The sequence below is a fragment of the Panthera tigris genome, chromosome A3 (genome assembly GCF_018350195.1).
Source record: "Panthera tigris isolate Pti1 chromosome A3, P.tigris_Pti1_mat1.1, whole genome shotgun sequence".
NCBI lineage: Eukaryota > Metazoa > Chordata > Mammalia > Carnivora > Felidae > Panthera > Panthera tigris.
This window is the reverse complement of record NC_056662.1, coordinates 133,068,511-133,081,966: the sequence shown is the minus strand read 5'-3', so window position 1 is coordinate 133,081,966 and position 13,456 is coordinate 133,068,511. Positions and strand designations below refer to the sequence as shown.

Genomic DNA, 13,456 nt, shown 5'->3' with positions numbered 1-13,456 from the left:
TAAATGTTAAAAAAAATTTTTAATGGATTTGGGGGCACCCAGGTGGCTCAGTTGGTTAAGCGTCAGACTCTTGATTTCAGCTCAGATCATGATCTCACGGTTCGAGAGATCAAGCTCCAAGTCAGGCTCTGTGTTGACAGTGTGGAGCCTGCTTAGGATCCTCTCTCTCTCTCTCTCTCTCTCTCTCCCTCCCTCCCTCCCTCCCTCCCTCCCTCTCAAAATAAGTAAATAAATAAACATGTTTTTAATGGATTTGGATACAAGGAAAAACTGAGCAGAAGTGTAGACTATCCAACAACAAAGTGGGTTAAGTACAGATTTTTTTAACCTAAATCTCTTAAAATATTGGACAAATTCACAACTTTAGGGGAGCTTTTACCTAGCATTAGTAATTTGTAATTTGTAGCTCTGTGAGCTATGGCTTAAGCAAAGTCCACAGGCACTATCAAGTGGTTCTAGGAAAGGCAAACAGAACAGGAAGGAGAAGACGAAACAGCAAGAAGAACATATGGAGGGAAAAGGCAGAACAGAGGGAAAGTACTAAACAGAATAAATAAATTACATGCATTCAAAGTACCAGCAACTGTCTCGTAAAGTACTAATTTCAGGATTGAATATATTTACACATTAATAAAAGAGGCGTGTTTGAAAAATATGAGCTTCTAACATGCTCTAATGTCATCTAATATGACGTTAATGGAGAAATTCTGTAAGAATGGCAGTGAAACTTAATATAGGCATCCATTAAATATCGTAGGGTCTAGATGTTTATCCTCATAGAAAAATTAGAAGAATGACATTAGGATCAGTCGACACGTACAACTGATTATGCTCAGAGGTAGCAGCAAACACACACACACACACACACACACACCTGTCCTCTAATGTCTATATCAGCATATTTCTGGAGAAGTGCTCGAACGATTTCTACATGACCACCTCTGACAGCACCAATCAACACGGTATCTCCACTCTGAAAAGACAAAAAAAAAAGGCAAACTGACAAGAACAAATAAACACTGCTTTGAAGTTAAGGTTCATCGTATACTAACAGATATTGCTCTGAAAATTTCTTGGATAAAAGAGTAACTCAAGAGAAACATTTTAGTTAACTAATATTAACACCTAACATTAAGGGCCCTGAGAGCAAGAGAAGGTTATACCTCAAAATGAGGACTCTGAAATTCCAGGACAAAAGTTGAGAAAGACAAGTCACCCAGAACGATAAGCCATTCTCTTTGAAGAAGACCTCCCGTTCTAAGTGTAAATTAAATAAAATGACACCATAGCTGTCAACGAACCGAATGAACATTTAGAAATGACATAATACAAAATTGTTGGAGTAATTCTATGTGGCAAAAGTCATGGGTTGTAAAAAAGGGATTTGTAGGGCGAGGGCCATCAGTGGGTCTATAACCGACCACATTTAATTAAGGGAGAGGCCGGTTCCCAGACCAGTATCTACATTCTAGGCAATCTGGCATTACAGGCTAACAGTGCCTAAGACTGACTCATTCCCCATGATGAGGCTTAGATGAAGTTCATTACCTCATAAAGACATCTCTTTGCCCTGAAATTCTATTCACCAAGCAATGATCAGTATTAATCATATCCTTCTACTACTTCAAATGTAAAATGGCTATTTTGGCAATGGGCAGGATTTTTTTTTTTTTTTACTCTAAATTACGTATCAGTTGCAGGGATTTGAGTTGGGTGAGTCTATGGGCTGTGGCTCATCTCAATCCTTAGTGGGCCTCGATGGGCGATAAATCAAGATGCAGGTCCTTGAGGATTACCGACCTTGGCGCCCTGTGTAGTAGTATCTTTACAACATTAAAAGCAGAAACAAACCCAAGGCAAACCAACTTTAGTTGAGAATTCCAGACTAGTAAATTAATAAAACGTTGTAAATATTTCATTGCTTACTGTGTGCCATGTACTGTTCTAGGTACTGGGAAACAAGACAAACAAGGTCCCAGCTCTAGAAGAACTGGCAGGCTAGAGGAGACAAACAGACAACAGACAATACACACAAACAAACAAACAATCAGACAAATGCCATGCAAATAAATTAAAATAACAGTGATATGATAGAAAGTGACTGGACAGCTACTTTGGATTGGGTCACTGGAGAAGATCTTTCTGAGGAACTCATAGTTAAGCTGAGGTCGGAATGACAAGGAGGAGGCAGCTACACAGTGATCATGATGATCAGCATTCCCAACAGAGCATAGCTGGTGCAGAGGTCCCAGAGCAACAACAAGATCGCGTGTTCAAGAAAGGGAAGAACGTTAATATGCCTGCAACCTATTAAAACAGGGTTAAAGTGTTGCGAAACGAGGGCAGAGAGTCAGGCAAGGACAATGTCTTACGGTGTTCACAAACCAAAGAAGTAACATTTATCCTAAGTGCAAGAGAAGCCGTGGATGGCTTTAAATAAAGGAGTACACATGAGACTTGTTGCTTTAGAGGTCACTGAGCACAGCACGGAGAATACATTAGACACAAAAGAGAACCCGGTTAAGGTGCTGTTGCTGTAACAAGGGAAGACGGTGGCTGAGACTCGGGAGGTACTAGGGGAAATGAAAGGAAGCTGACACGTACAGGATGCGCTCTGGAGGTAGAACCAAGGGGACTCGCAGAAGAATCAGATGTGGCAGGTGAGGAAGAGAAGCCAAGGCTACTGTGGAGAACTTGGGGCTTTAACAACAGGGTGAGTGGGGACACCATTTCCTGAGCTGGAGGCAGGAGGAAAAGCAGGCTTGGGATGAACCAAACAAGCCATCTGCTTTGCCGTAAGTCTTAAAAGCCCAGCAGACATTCAAGCAGAGTTCAAGCAGAGTTGGATATACAAGTGTAGAGTTCTGAGAAGAGGGTAGAGCAAGAGTACAATTTTGAAAATTCTAAGTGTAAAGGTGGTACCCGAACACTTGGGGACGTGAGTAACGCCAGCCACGAACAACACGACAGTAATGTACATCAAGGACAGTTACCGTGCATGTGATATTTTCAGTAACGATATTATTTGACAAAGATCAAAAAGAACACCTTCCACAAAGATTGAATAGTTGTTAACTTCTCAGTTCTAAAGGCAGAAATAAAATTTATCTTAAAACAAATGCATGACATACATGAAGAATCCTGAAAGGTGTGACAAGCGAAGGTAATCTTCCATCACGTTACCACTGGACGACCAATCTGAAATAGGTAACCTACCCGATCAGGTATGTTCACGTATGTTCCAGCATCGAGCAGATCCTGTACAATCTCCGTATGACCCTCCTTTGATGCAATCATCAAAGCTGTATTTCCATCCTTATCTGTTAAATTTACATTTGGGTTTCTTTTCAAAATTTCCTTCACTGACTGAGTGTAGCCTCCTTTTACTGCCACGATCAGTGCAGTCATTGAATTCTACAACAAAATAAAAACAAGCCCAAGAAATCAGTACATTCTAGAAAACATAACTTATGCAATAATCATAAAACTGGTATTTTCAAAAAGATAGTCTATCATTAACAGTTATTTCTGATAATAAAATGCCAATATAAATAACCAATCACATACCAAAATTGGTCAGGAAGCATATTTTCTGTTTTTGAAGATACATTAATTCTCTTGAGTCAAGAGGACTGTTATGACATTCAATTCTTCAAATGATAATCTGACATTGGATTTGCTGACAATGAACAGACCCTCTCACTATATAATGAGATGAGATGGGATGATTCAAAATTAAGCACATTCTAAATTAAATAATCCAAAATAAGGTTAATTGGGCTTCAAACAAAGAATTGTTTATAATAAAACCTATACGAAAAACTGAAGTGAAATTCATTGAAAACAATGAACTGATAGCTACAGGATATTTCAATAAAGTGTAATACATTCTCCTTTCACAGTGACCTAGAAACCACATTTTTCAAAAATGGTCTTATTGTTAGTGGTTCTTTTAAAAGCTGCACGTATAGTTTATAACAATAAATCACCTGATAGAAGAAACTGACCCGTTACCAAAAGTATTAAAATTGTTTCTTGAGACATTGATCTATATTGAGACGTCATGTAATCTCCTTATAGAAATATTTCAGTTATTAGACCAGCCCCTAAAACTAAGTCATAGTTCTTTCACATATTAAAATAGAATAGCCTTTTAAAATTCTTTAAGTCAAAAATCATAGAAATAGCCACTCTTCCACTTGATAAACTGTGCAGAAAAAAGGAGAGTGAAAGGTATGAATTTCATGTAAGAATCCCACTCTTTCCTGACACAGCACTAAAAAGATCAGCAAGTAGTAGCTTCTGCCAATCTGGAAGATAGGAGCAACCGGCTGATATCACGTCAAGAAGTCAAGTGTGATACAGAGTTCACTTTTGTTACACTGCAGCCAGAGATTTGGTGATATGTCTCCTCAGAGTACTCCATGATCCATCTCACATAATACTTCATTTTGCAGATAATAGTCTGTATTGATCATTTCTTACGCATAAATATAATTTCCTTTAACTATAGTCTCAAAATTTCAAGGGAAAAGAAATTTGTCAGGCCTCTCCAGTATCTCCAGCACATTTGGCACAGGGCTGCACGCACAGCAGGTGCTCAATAGGGAATTAATCCCTGCTAGTCGGAATAATGTACTGAACCAGCTTTTAGGCGTTCCAGGTTTTGACCACCAATTTCTGACATTTTTAAATCTACTGGAGAAGAAAAACAAGCCACAGCTCAAAACTATCCAAAAACTTACAATATTATTTTAGATTTTTAAGGAAAAGGTGTTTTAACAGAACATAACTTTTTTCCACAATTAATAGTATTTCAAACTATTTGACTTAAAGAGTATTTCAATATGAATTCAATCAAGAGTAAGATTACTGAAAGATGTTCTTTAGAGTTTTGGCCTCCCAAAATTTACATGCATTAGCAATGGTTCCTTAAGGGCATATATTTATAACATATCATATCTACAATACATTTGTCAGGATAATAGAAAAAAATGCTTGTTTGTCTACATATTATTTAAGAACTGTAGGGAAAATTTTCTAGGCATATACTTAGAAAAAATATTCTCTCCCTTCAAACTAAAAACACACACGAGGGACTAAACAGAAAAGATACTTACAGCTCCTTCTTGATCAACATCAGCTCCCATGGCCAATAAATGTTTTACACATTCTAAATGACCCTTCCGTGCAGCCCAAACCAGAGGAGTAGTTCCATACTAAAATAATAATAATAATAATAAATTTAAAATTATTATCAGATCTGTAGTAAAAGAGACAAATTCTCAACATGAATTTTGATACAAATCATACTTTGAATAATCTTAAATTACTGTTTATAGAAATTATAATTTTAATCCTAGATAAATCTTATTTTTCCCACTTTCTCTCTCCTGAAGAGATGATTAACCACTGTATGAAATTTCTTTTACCCAACTTTAACTTTCATAATTAGTGACAATTTTTCCACCATAATGTCATACAGCCTCTAATTTTCAACAAGCTTTCAGTGCTTCCTGTATCTTGTGAAATACAATTTAAAGTTCAACAGTATGACTACAGGCAAAAATAGTAACAACCAAATGACAAACAATTCTAAGTACTTCTGAGGCCCAGAGAAGTTTTGGCTTAAAGTCACAAAGCTACTAAGAGGTACAGTAAGATGCAGGACCCAAACAAGCTTGGCTTCAGTCCGTGCTCTAAGCCACCAATCCCAAATCAGCCTCTGAACTTGATAAAATAAATTCTAGCCTAGAAACTGCACTTATTAAAAGCACCTTCTGCTGGAATGTGATTCAAAAGACATCAGAGAATATATATTATGCATAAAAACAATGCTATATCTTTGGGGAGGCTGCCAATCAAGAGACACATGAATATCCACAGTGATCTTTAACTACATGAGACCAGAGATTAAAATAAACATGTAATAAATGCCTGTTTTCTATAACAGCTCTGTCCAAAACTTTCTGTGCTGATGGAAATGCTCTATAATTCTGCACTGGCCAATACAGTAGCCACTAGTCTCATATGGCTATTGAGCACTTGAAATGTAGCAAATATGACTGAGGAACTTTGTTTTTATATTTTCTGTGTTTAGTACATATATAGGGCACTGCACACAGTAGGTACTAAACATTTTCTCAAAATGTTAGACTGACAGACTAGGTAGCATAATACCTGATTTTGGAGGGGCTTTGAATGCCAGGTCCCATAAAGCATTTTCAATAGGTCAGAAGGAGAAATTAAAGCTTTCACCATCACATTAAAGTGTCAATCAGAAAACATCAATAGGGGCGCCTGGGTGGCTCAATCGGTTGAGTGTCCAACTTCGGCTCAGGTCATGATCTCGCAGTTTGTGGGTTTGAGCCCCATGTCAGGCTCTGTGCCAGCAGCTCAGAGCCTGGAACCTACTTCCGATTCTGTCTCCCTCTCTCTCTCTGCCCACCCCCCCCTCCTCATGTTCTGTCTCTCAAAAATAAACAAGCACACAAGCGGGGTAAGGGGCAGAGAGAGGAGAGGCACAGAATCCAAAGCAGACTCCAGGCTCTGAGCTGTCAGTACAGGGCCCAACACAGGGCTCGAACCCACAAACCATGAGATCATGCCCCAAGCCAAAGTTGGATGCTTAACCGAATGAGCCACCCAGGCACACCCCAAATACAAGATTTTTAAGTGCCATATTATAAGTATTTGCCATAGTCTCTTTACGGTCCTTGTTAAGCTATAATTTTAGATAATACTTTTTAAAAAATGAGCACAACCTGCATAAAGTGTATAAAATACATCAATCTTAAATTGTACTACTTGATGATTTTTTTTTACATACGTGTGCACCCAAACAAGTACCATCCAGATTAAGAAAAGGGCAATTTCTGACATTCCCCTCAGGTTAAGCAATACTATCTGACTTAAATTTATGCTCAAAATGTATTCCAATTATCAAAAATGTCTGATTAATACTATTTTCCTGTATTTCACTGAACTGTTATTAATTTGAAAAGAATACGGTTAGCCACAATGTATCAAGTTCTAATTAAATAAATACTTGTTAAATGTTTGTGATGACTATTAAGGATTTAAAAAATGAACAGAACAAAATTCTGGGAAGCTTTCTGAAGTGCATGGCAAATGAGCAGATGTGAAGGATGAACAGAAAGTAAAGCACAAGAGGAGAGGGCTCCCCACGCTCAAAGGGCACATGCAAAGGCATGGAAGGACCAAGAACACATGAACTGAGGCACCCACATCCTTTGGCCACGTGCAGGAAAGGCAGCTATAGGGCTCAGAGGGCAGAGAGAGGACAAGGCCTATCTTCCCACATCACACCAGGGATCGGTGTCTTCAGCATTTTAAGCATGACGAGAGAGAAAACTAAACCCGACTTTTAGAAAAACCACTCTGGCAACAACACGGAAGCAGACAGAACTGAAGTCACAACAGAAAATTTCAAATAATGGAAACAGGGAATCGTCCCTATGTATTTTCCAGAGAATGATGAATGTGATGTAAAAAAATCAACGGAGGGACACTCAAGGTGGTAGTCACAAGGGATCTGCCTGTGACATACCTAACTATATAAAACACATTCATAAACACAATGAGAAGATTCATCAGCGCAACCTCATGCGATCATATAAAGAAACCTATACTCAGACATGCTGCGTGGACATAACGCGGACTGGAACCTGGAAAGGTCTTGCTGACCTACCTTATCCGAGCAGTTGACTTTAGCGCCATTTTGCAGTAAAAGATGCACTATATCCGCATGGCCTCTCCCTGCTGCCCAAATAATGGGGTAAACACTGTACTGCTGGGAGACAGGTAGGTGGGGATGTAAGTAGACAGAAAAAAAGATGAGGAGGGAGCGGGCAGGGGAGGGGGGGAAAGAAAAATCTTTTAGGTGGATATTTACAACACACATTTGCTAAGAAAAGTAAATAACAAAGGGAGTGATACAAAGTAATAATTTAAAAAAATCAAGTTACAGATCATTCTCTACTTAAAAAACAGTCATAAAACATAATCATCAAATAAAATGCGCTCAACCTTAAATACATACATATTATGAACATATTTATTTTTACAGATTAATACATTTAATGTGATTTCTAGCCAACAGGCAAGACTAGTAAGAGAAATGTGAAACTATTCTTATATAATCCTTCCATTAACTTGAATAAGTTTCTCTTTTTTTCAGCTTTATTCAGGTATAATTGACAAAATCACAAGATAGTTAAAGTGTACATGATGTGACATACATGTATAGTACAAAATATAGACAATTTCTCAATCTGCAGTCTGAGACCCAGTCTCAAGTAGAGTAGTGATGCATGTATTACCATTTAAAGAAATGTATAGAAAAATGGTATGGAGATAGACGCACACACACACACATACACACACATATATAAACACCCCTTTCCTTTAAATAAGTTTAGATTAAGAATGCATACCCACAGAAAACAGGTAAGATGACTTAAGGATTTTGAAATCCTAAATTAACATTTAAGCTCTAAGAGTTGCCTTTTTGTTGATAAGAACTGAGAGACAAGCTTAGCTTGAGAAAAAAATTCTCACTGTGCTTTGCAATCACATCCTGCATTATTATCTTTAGTAAGATCTAGATCATTTCCATCGAATATGAAGTCTAAAACGTAATCGGTCTTAAGTGTTCCCTAAGAGAACTTCCCACTTTTGTCACAGTGACGTTTTTGCTAATGCTCACCAAACCAGTGACGCTCGGATTGGCGCCATGAGAAAGCAGCAAGTCGACCACTTCGGTGCGGCCTTTGTAACACGCCCACATGAGAGCGGTCCATCCTCCCTAAGGGAAAAAAAGGGGGGAAGCGGGTGGAAAGAAAACGTTCGTGATCACTTCCAGGCACAAAAACGGCATTAATGAAGTGCCTCCTTTGAATATTTTTCCCTAAAACCATTGTTTTACGAAGGCACTACTATGTAGTTTGAAATTCCCAAGCTCCCCAGAGAAATATACAATAGTATCAGAAATAAGTCAAATCTCTTAATTCCAGAAATTATTACTCCAATTTTTGACTCTATCATGGAAACTGAAATAGAGAATATTCATGTTGAATTCTTTCAAATTTCCAAGTTTTGTTTTGGCTCCTTAAAAATTTTTCTTCAGAACACTTTATATGTCCCTATATATTCTCCTTGTAGGAGCCTAGAGTTTTTCTAGAGAGGAATTCCAGCAATCATATTTGGCTCCTGCATTTAAACACATACTAGAGGGGCACCTGGGTGGCTCAGTCAGTTGAGTGTCTGACTCTTGATTTCAGCTCAGGTCATGATCTCATGGTTCATGAAATCGAGCCCCACATCAGACTCTATGCTGACAGTGTGGAGCCTGCTTGGAATTCTCTCTCTCCCTCTCTCTCTGCTCCTCCTCTGCTCGTGTGCACGCAAACACTCACTCTCTCGCTCGCTCTCTCAGAATAAATAAAAACTTAACAATAAACACAACCTATAAATCCCAGATCATTACGGCACCTCTTCCTAAAAAAGACAGGACGCTAAGGTAATGATCTGTAGATCATGATATCCAGGGGCGAAGTCATCAAGTATGAATTACCAGCATGATAACTTTCTATTTCCTAAACTACAGGAGCAATTTTCTTTTCTACTGTTTTTTTATTTTAAGCAATTTTCTCTTCAGCTAGAACACAATTCAGTAAAAGAGACCAATGTAATCAAATTATACTAAGAAATGAACGTTTTGTCTTTGAACCGGCATTTAAAGCCACATTTGGTTTTGAGAATATAAATCACTTAATCCTTCTCTGATTCTCTTTCATCATCACTAAAAAGGAGATTAAAAAAAATACTTGCCCTAATCTAGAAAAGGCACAATTGTAGAAAGGGAAAACAGATCAGCAGTGGCCAGGGGCTGAGGAGGGGGTGGAGGGGAATTATAAAGGGGCAGCATGGGGGTACTGTTAGCGGTGAAACGGCTCTGTTTAAAATGTGGCGGCAGACGTACACATGATGCACTTGTCCAGACCCGCAGAACTGTACAGCACAAGAGGGAATTGTACTGTGTGCAAATTTTTCAAAAATCAACCAGAACGTGGAGAGAAAAAATAGAATACAGACTGGGCCAAATGAATAATCACATAACTACTTAGAAGCTAACCGTAGGTAACTTTGGAAAGCAATGTTTTGACTGAATACTGTAATGTTAAAGACAGAAAGAACTGGGGCGCCTGGGTGGCTCGGTCGGTTGGGCGTCCGACTTCGGCTCAGGTCATGATCTCACGGTCCGTGGGTTCGAGCCCCGCGTCAGGCTCTGTGCTGACCGCTCAGAGCCTGGAGCCTGTTTCAGATTCTGTGTCTCCCTCTCTCTCTGCCCCTCCCCTGTTCATGCTCTGTCTCTCTCTGTCTCAAAAATAAATAAACGTTAAAAAAAAAAAAAAAGACAGAAAGAACTATGCACAGACACTGTACTAAGTAGGTAAACCTCTTTCTCTCAGAGTATCAATTAGAAATTCTGTAGCTACTTTAATTTGTATCCTAGAGTTGAACAAATAAGTGAATACATTGTGCAGATAATAGGGCCAGATTTCTCATTATCAGAGAAGGGTTACAAATTAAGGAAAGGGAAAAGTCTATAATGAATTTGGTTGGCAGTATTAACCTGGTCTCTTTAAAAAAAAGATACATCCCCCCCACACCCAAATACATATAGAAATAGATGCATGTATATGCAAGAATTAGCATAAAGACATCTATCTTCTATGTCTATCCATTGAGAAGGACTATAAGCAGTGACACCCCAGCAATAACAAGCATACCTAACACCAAGATATTGGTTTCTCAATACCATTTTCCAATAAAAGAAAACAGGCTTCCATGGAAAACTGATTGATTCCAGGGCTAATAATCAGGAGAATAAGCCAGGAAAAATACAAGATGAACCTGAGCCTGAAGCATCTTGTGATGCCGGAAAATAAGGACAGCACATGTTAAAAGGGTATAGAAGCTTCCATGGCCAAAGTTGGAACAACCTGAGCAGAAAAACAGGTACAGAACCGAATTATAAACCGAAGAACAAAATAAATATTCATCAGGGGCGCCTGGGTTGCTCAGTCGGTTAGGCGCGTCCAGCTCTTGATTTCAGCTCAGCTCACGATCTCAGTCTGTGGGTTCGAGCCCCCTTGGGATTCTCTCTCTCGTCTCCTCCCCAGCTTGCGCTCTCTCTCTTTCAAAATAAATAAACACTTAAAAATAAATAAATAAATAAATATTCATCAGACCATATATATCCACAGATATGCAACTACATACAGATACGTGGGGGGTGGGGGGGCGGGGTGTGCAGGGGAGAGAAATGACTCTTCCTTACGGAAGAATTCCAATTGATCAATGTACAGAGAATGAGGGGAGTAGGAAAATCACCATTATAACACCACATTAATAACTGCTGCATGCAAGATATACTGATAGATGTTAAAACAAATGAGTGAAAGTTTAATCAAAAGCAGTATCTTCTCCAACATATTTAGCAATTACAAAGGGGAAAATAGTAACCTTACAATGAAGAAATCTGGCAGACACTACCTTAACCAAGAGACCAAGGTCAACCTCACCAGTGACAAACTCTGCTAGCATGTACCTAGATGCGCAGAGAAGGGAATATCGTCTCTATGGTATCCTTCCCCAGCAAAGTATAATCTCAACCTAATCATGAGAACCATCAGACAAATCTAAATTGAGAGAGATTCTAAAGATGCCAGAGGAGTGATCTTCCAAAGTGTCAAGGTCATAAAAGACAAGGAAAGGCTGACAATTTAGCTCAAATTATAGAGCTGAATATTTTAGTCAAGTTTCACATATACCAATATTTCAATCTTTAAAATGCCTTCCCAGAACTGTTTGAATATCAGGCTCTCATTTTAATTTGTATAATGTCACCCTACGCAAGCATCTAGGAGATTAACATTTAATCCTGAGAGACCGATACCCAAATTTGCAAATGAAAAGATCAGAACCGAATACCTACAGCAGTAGCTGTAGCTCAAGGCCCACAAAGGTCCTCTCAAGGAAAAACCCTCACTAGATTCCCAGACGTTACACCCCGGAGTTCTTCCTGAACCCCAGCAGCGCCTGGCGGTCGCCCTCCTCTCCTTACACAAGTCCCAAGGACTCTGCCTTCCCTCATGGCTCAGCTACTGCCACCCACCCGATCCTGCGAGGTTTCGGTCCCTCGATACTAACTACTCAGGGAGACACGGTCCTCAGTTTTCCCAACTTTTGGCATTTGAAAGCCAAACGCAAAGACCCTTTAGATCTGTTAAAACAAGTTGTGGTGATTACTTAGGGGAAATAAAAAATATGGAGAACTAAAAAAGCTTAAGATAATTTTGTGCAATCTTGCTAAGTTTGACACATTCAATAACACGTACTCTATAGTTCCTCACTCCCTGCTAATAAACAGGGGAGCAGCGATAGAGGAGAAAGCCTTTGGAGTAAGGCAGACCTGGGTTCAAACCTCGGCCTGACTGCTTTGGGCACGGGGCACTTCTTCCAGTTTCAATTTCCTGAACTACATCCATTGAGAACAAAAGGAATTCCCAGCCCATGGGATTGTTCTGAGAAGTCAACTCACCACAGAGAAGCTAACGCGTATAAAGGGACCAGGCACAGAATGGGAACCTAATATTAATCCATGTGATAAACAGGTTTGGTGCCTTTAACAAGATATTGAGAACTAGGAAACTCCATGAGTTTCCCTTCTACTTTATATGTCAGTAAGATGAGAAGACCACACTTTATTCCCGCCTGCCATACCCATTCTCTGCCTGGGTTACTGACATCATGGAATTCTCTCCCTAAACTTTTAGAGCAATATACTTCAACTCCTTTTCAGAAATAAGCAGGATAAAAATGGTTCTGTATCTTTATATAAAAATAAGTATCCCACCCACTTCATTAAGCGTGAGAATACAGCTAAGCTTACGGAAATAAACACACCACGTAGATTATCATAGTAAGCGTGAGACAGCAGAATGCTGCGGTTTCTTGAAAGCTCAGACCACCTGCACTTCACATTATCAGCAAAGTAATGTACGTTTTAGACACCACGGCAGATCAATTCCTTCCTCTCTTCCACTACTAAAGCTAACTTTGGAAAAGACTTAACATTTTGCAGGATAAATAGGCTAGAAACGATCTCTTTCTTCATCTTTATGCTTTAAGCAGATGCCACGATCCAGCAAGAGCTCAGACAATAAAGAATCACATCTTGTTGAACTTGTAATGTGTACAGATGGCATGGCCGAACACAATTATATTTTTAAAATAAATTTATAAATATTATTCTGGAAATTATCACTTTGAACTGAAAATATTTATAAGACTATACTGTCCCTCTTGAAGTTCCTCTTTAAAGGAAACAATTCTTTCACATTTGTTTCAAAACATTGTCACGTTGAAA

At 38.9% G+C, this 13,456-nt stretch overlaps 1 protein-coding gene across 7 annotated transcripts in view; it reads right to left on the bottom strand.

Annotated features, from left to right (window-relative positions):
- Positions 1-13,456, bottom strand: part of KIDINS220 (kinase D interacting substrate 220) — a 95,264-nt gene that overhangs the window by 66,481 nt on the left and 15,327 nt on the right. For 4 of the 7 annotated variants that reach the window (XM_042982549.1, XM_042982551.1, XM_042982553.1 and 1 more), the window contains exons 5-9: positions 8,729-8,827; positions 7,712-7,813; positions 5,121-5,219; positions 3,217-3,414; positions 875-973 (exon numbers count right to left, since the gene is read on the bottom strand). In XM_042982549.1, the coding sequence (XP_042838483.1) occupies positions 875-973; positions 3,217-3,414; positions 5,121-5,219; positions 7,712-7,813; positions 8,729-8,827 (597 nt within the window). The remainder of the gene's footprint in view (positions 1-874; positions 974-3,216; positions 3,415-5,120; positions 5,220-7,711; positions 7,814-8,728; positions 8,828-13,456) is intronic. The other 3 variants (XM_042982550.1, XM_042982552.1, XM_042982554.1) reach the window with 1 other exon arrangement.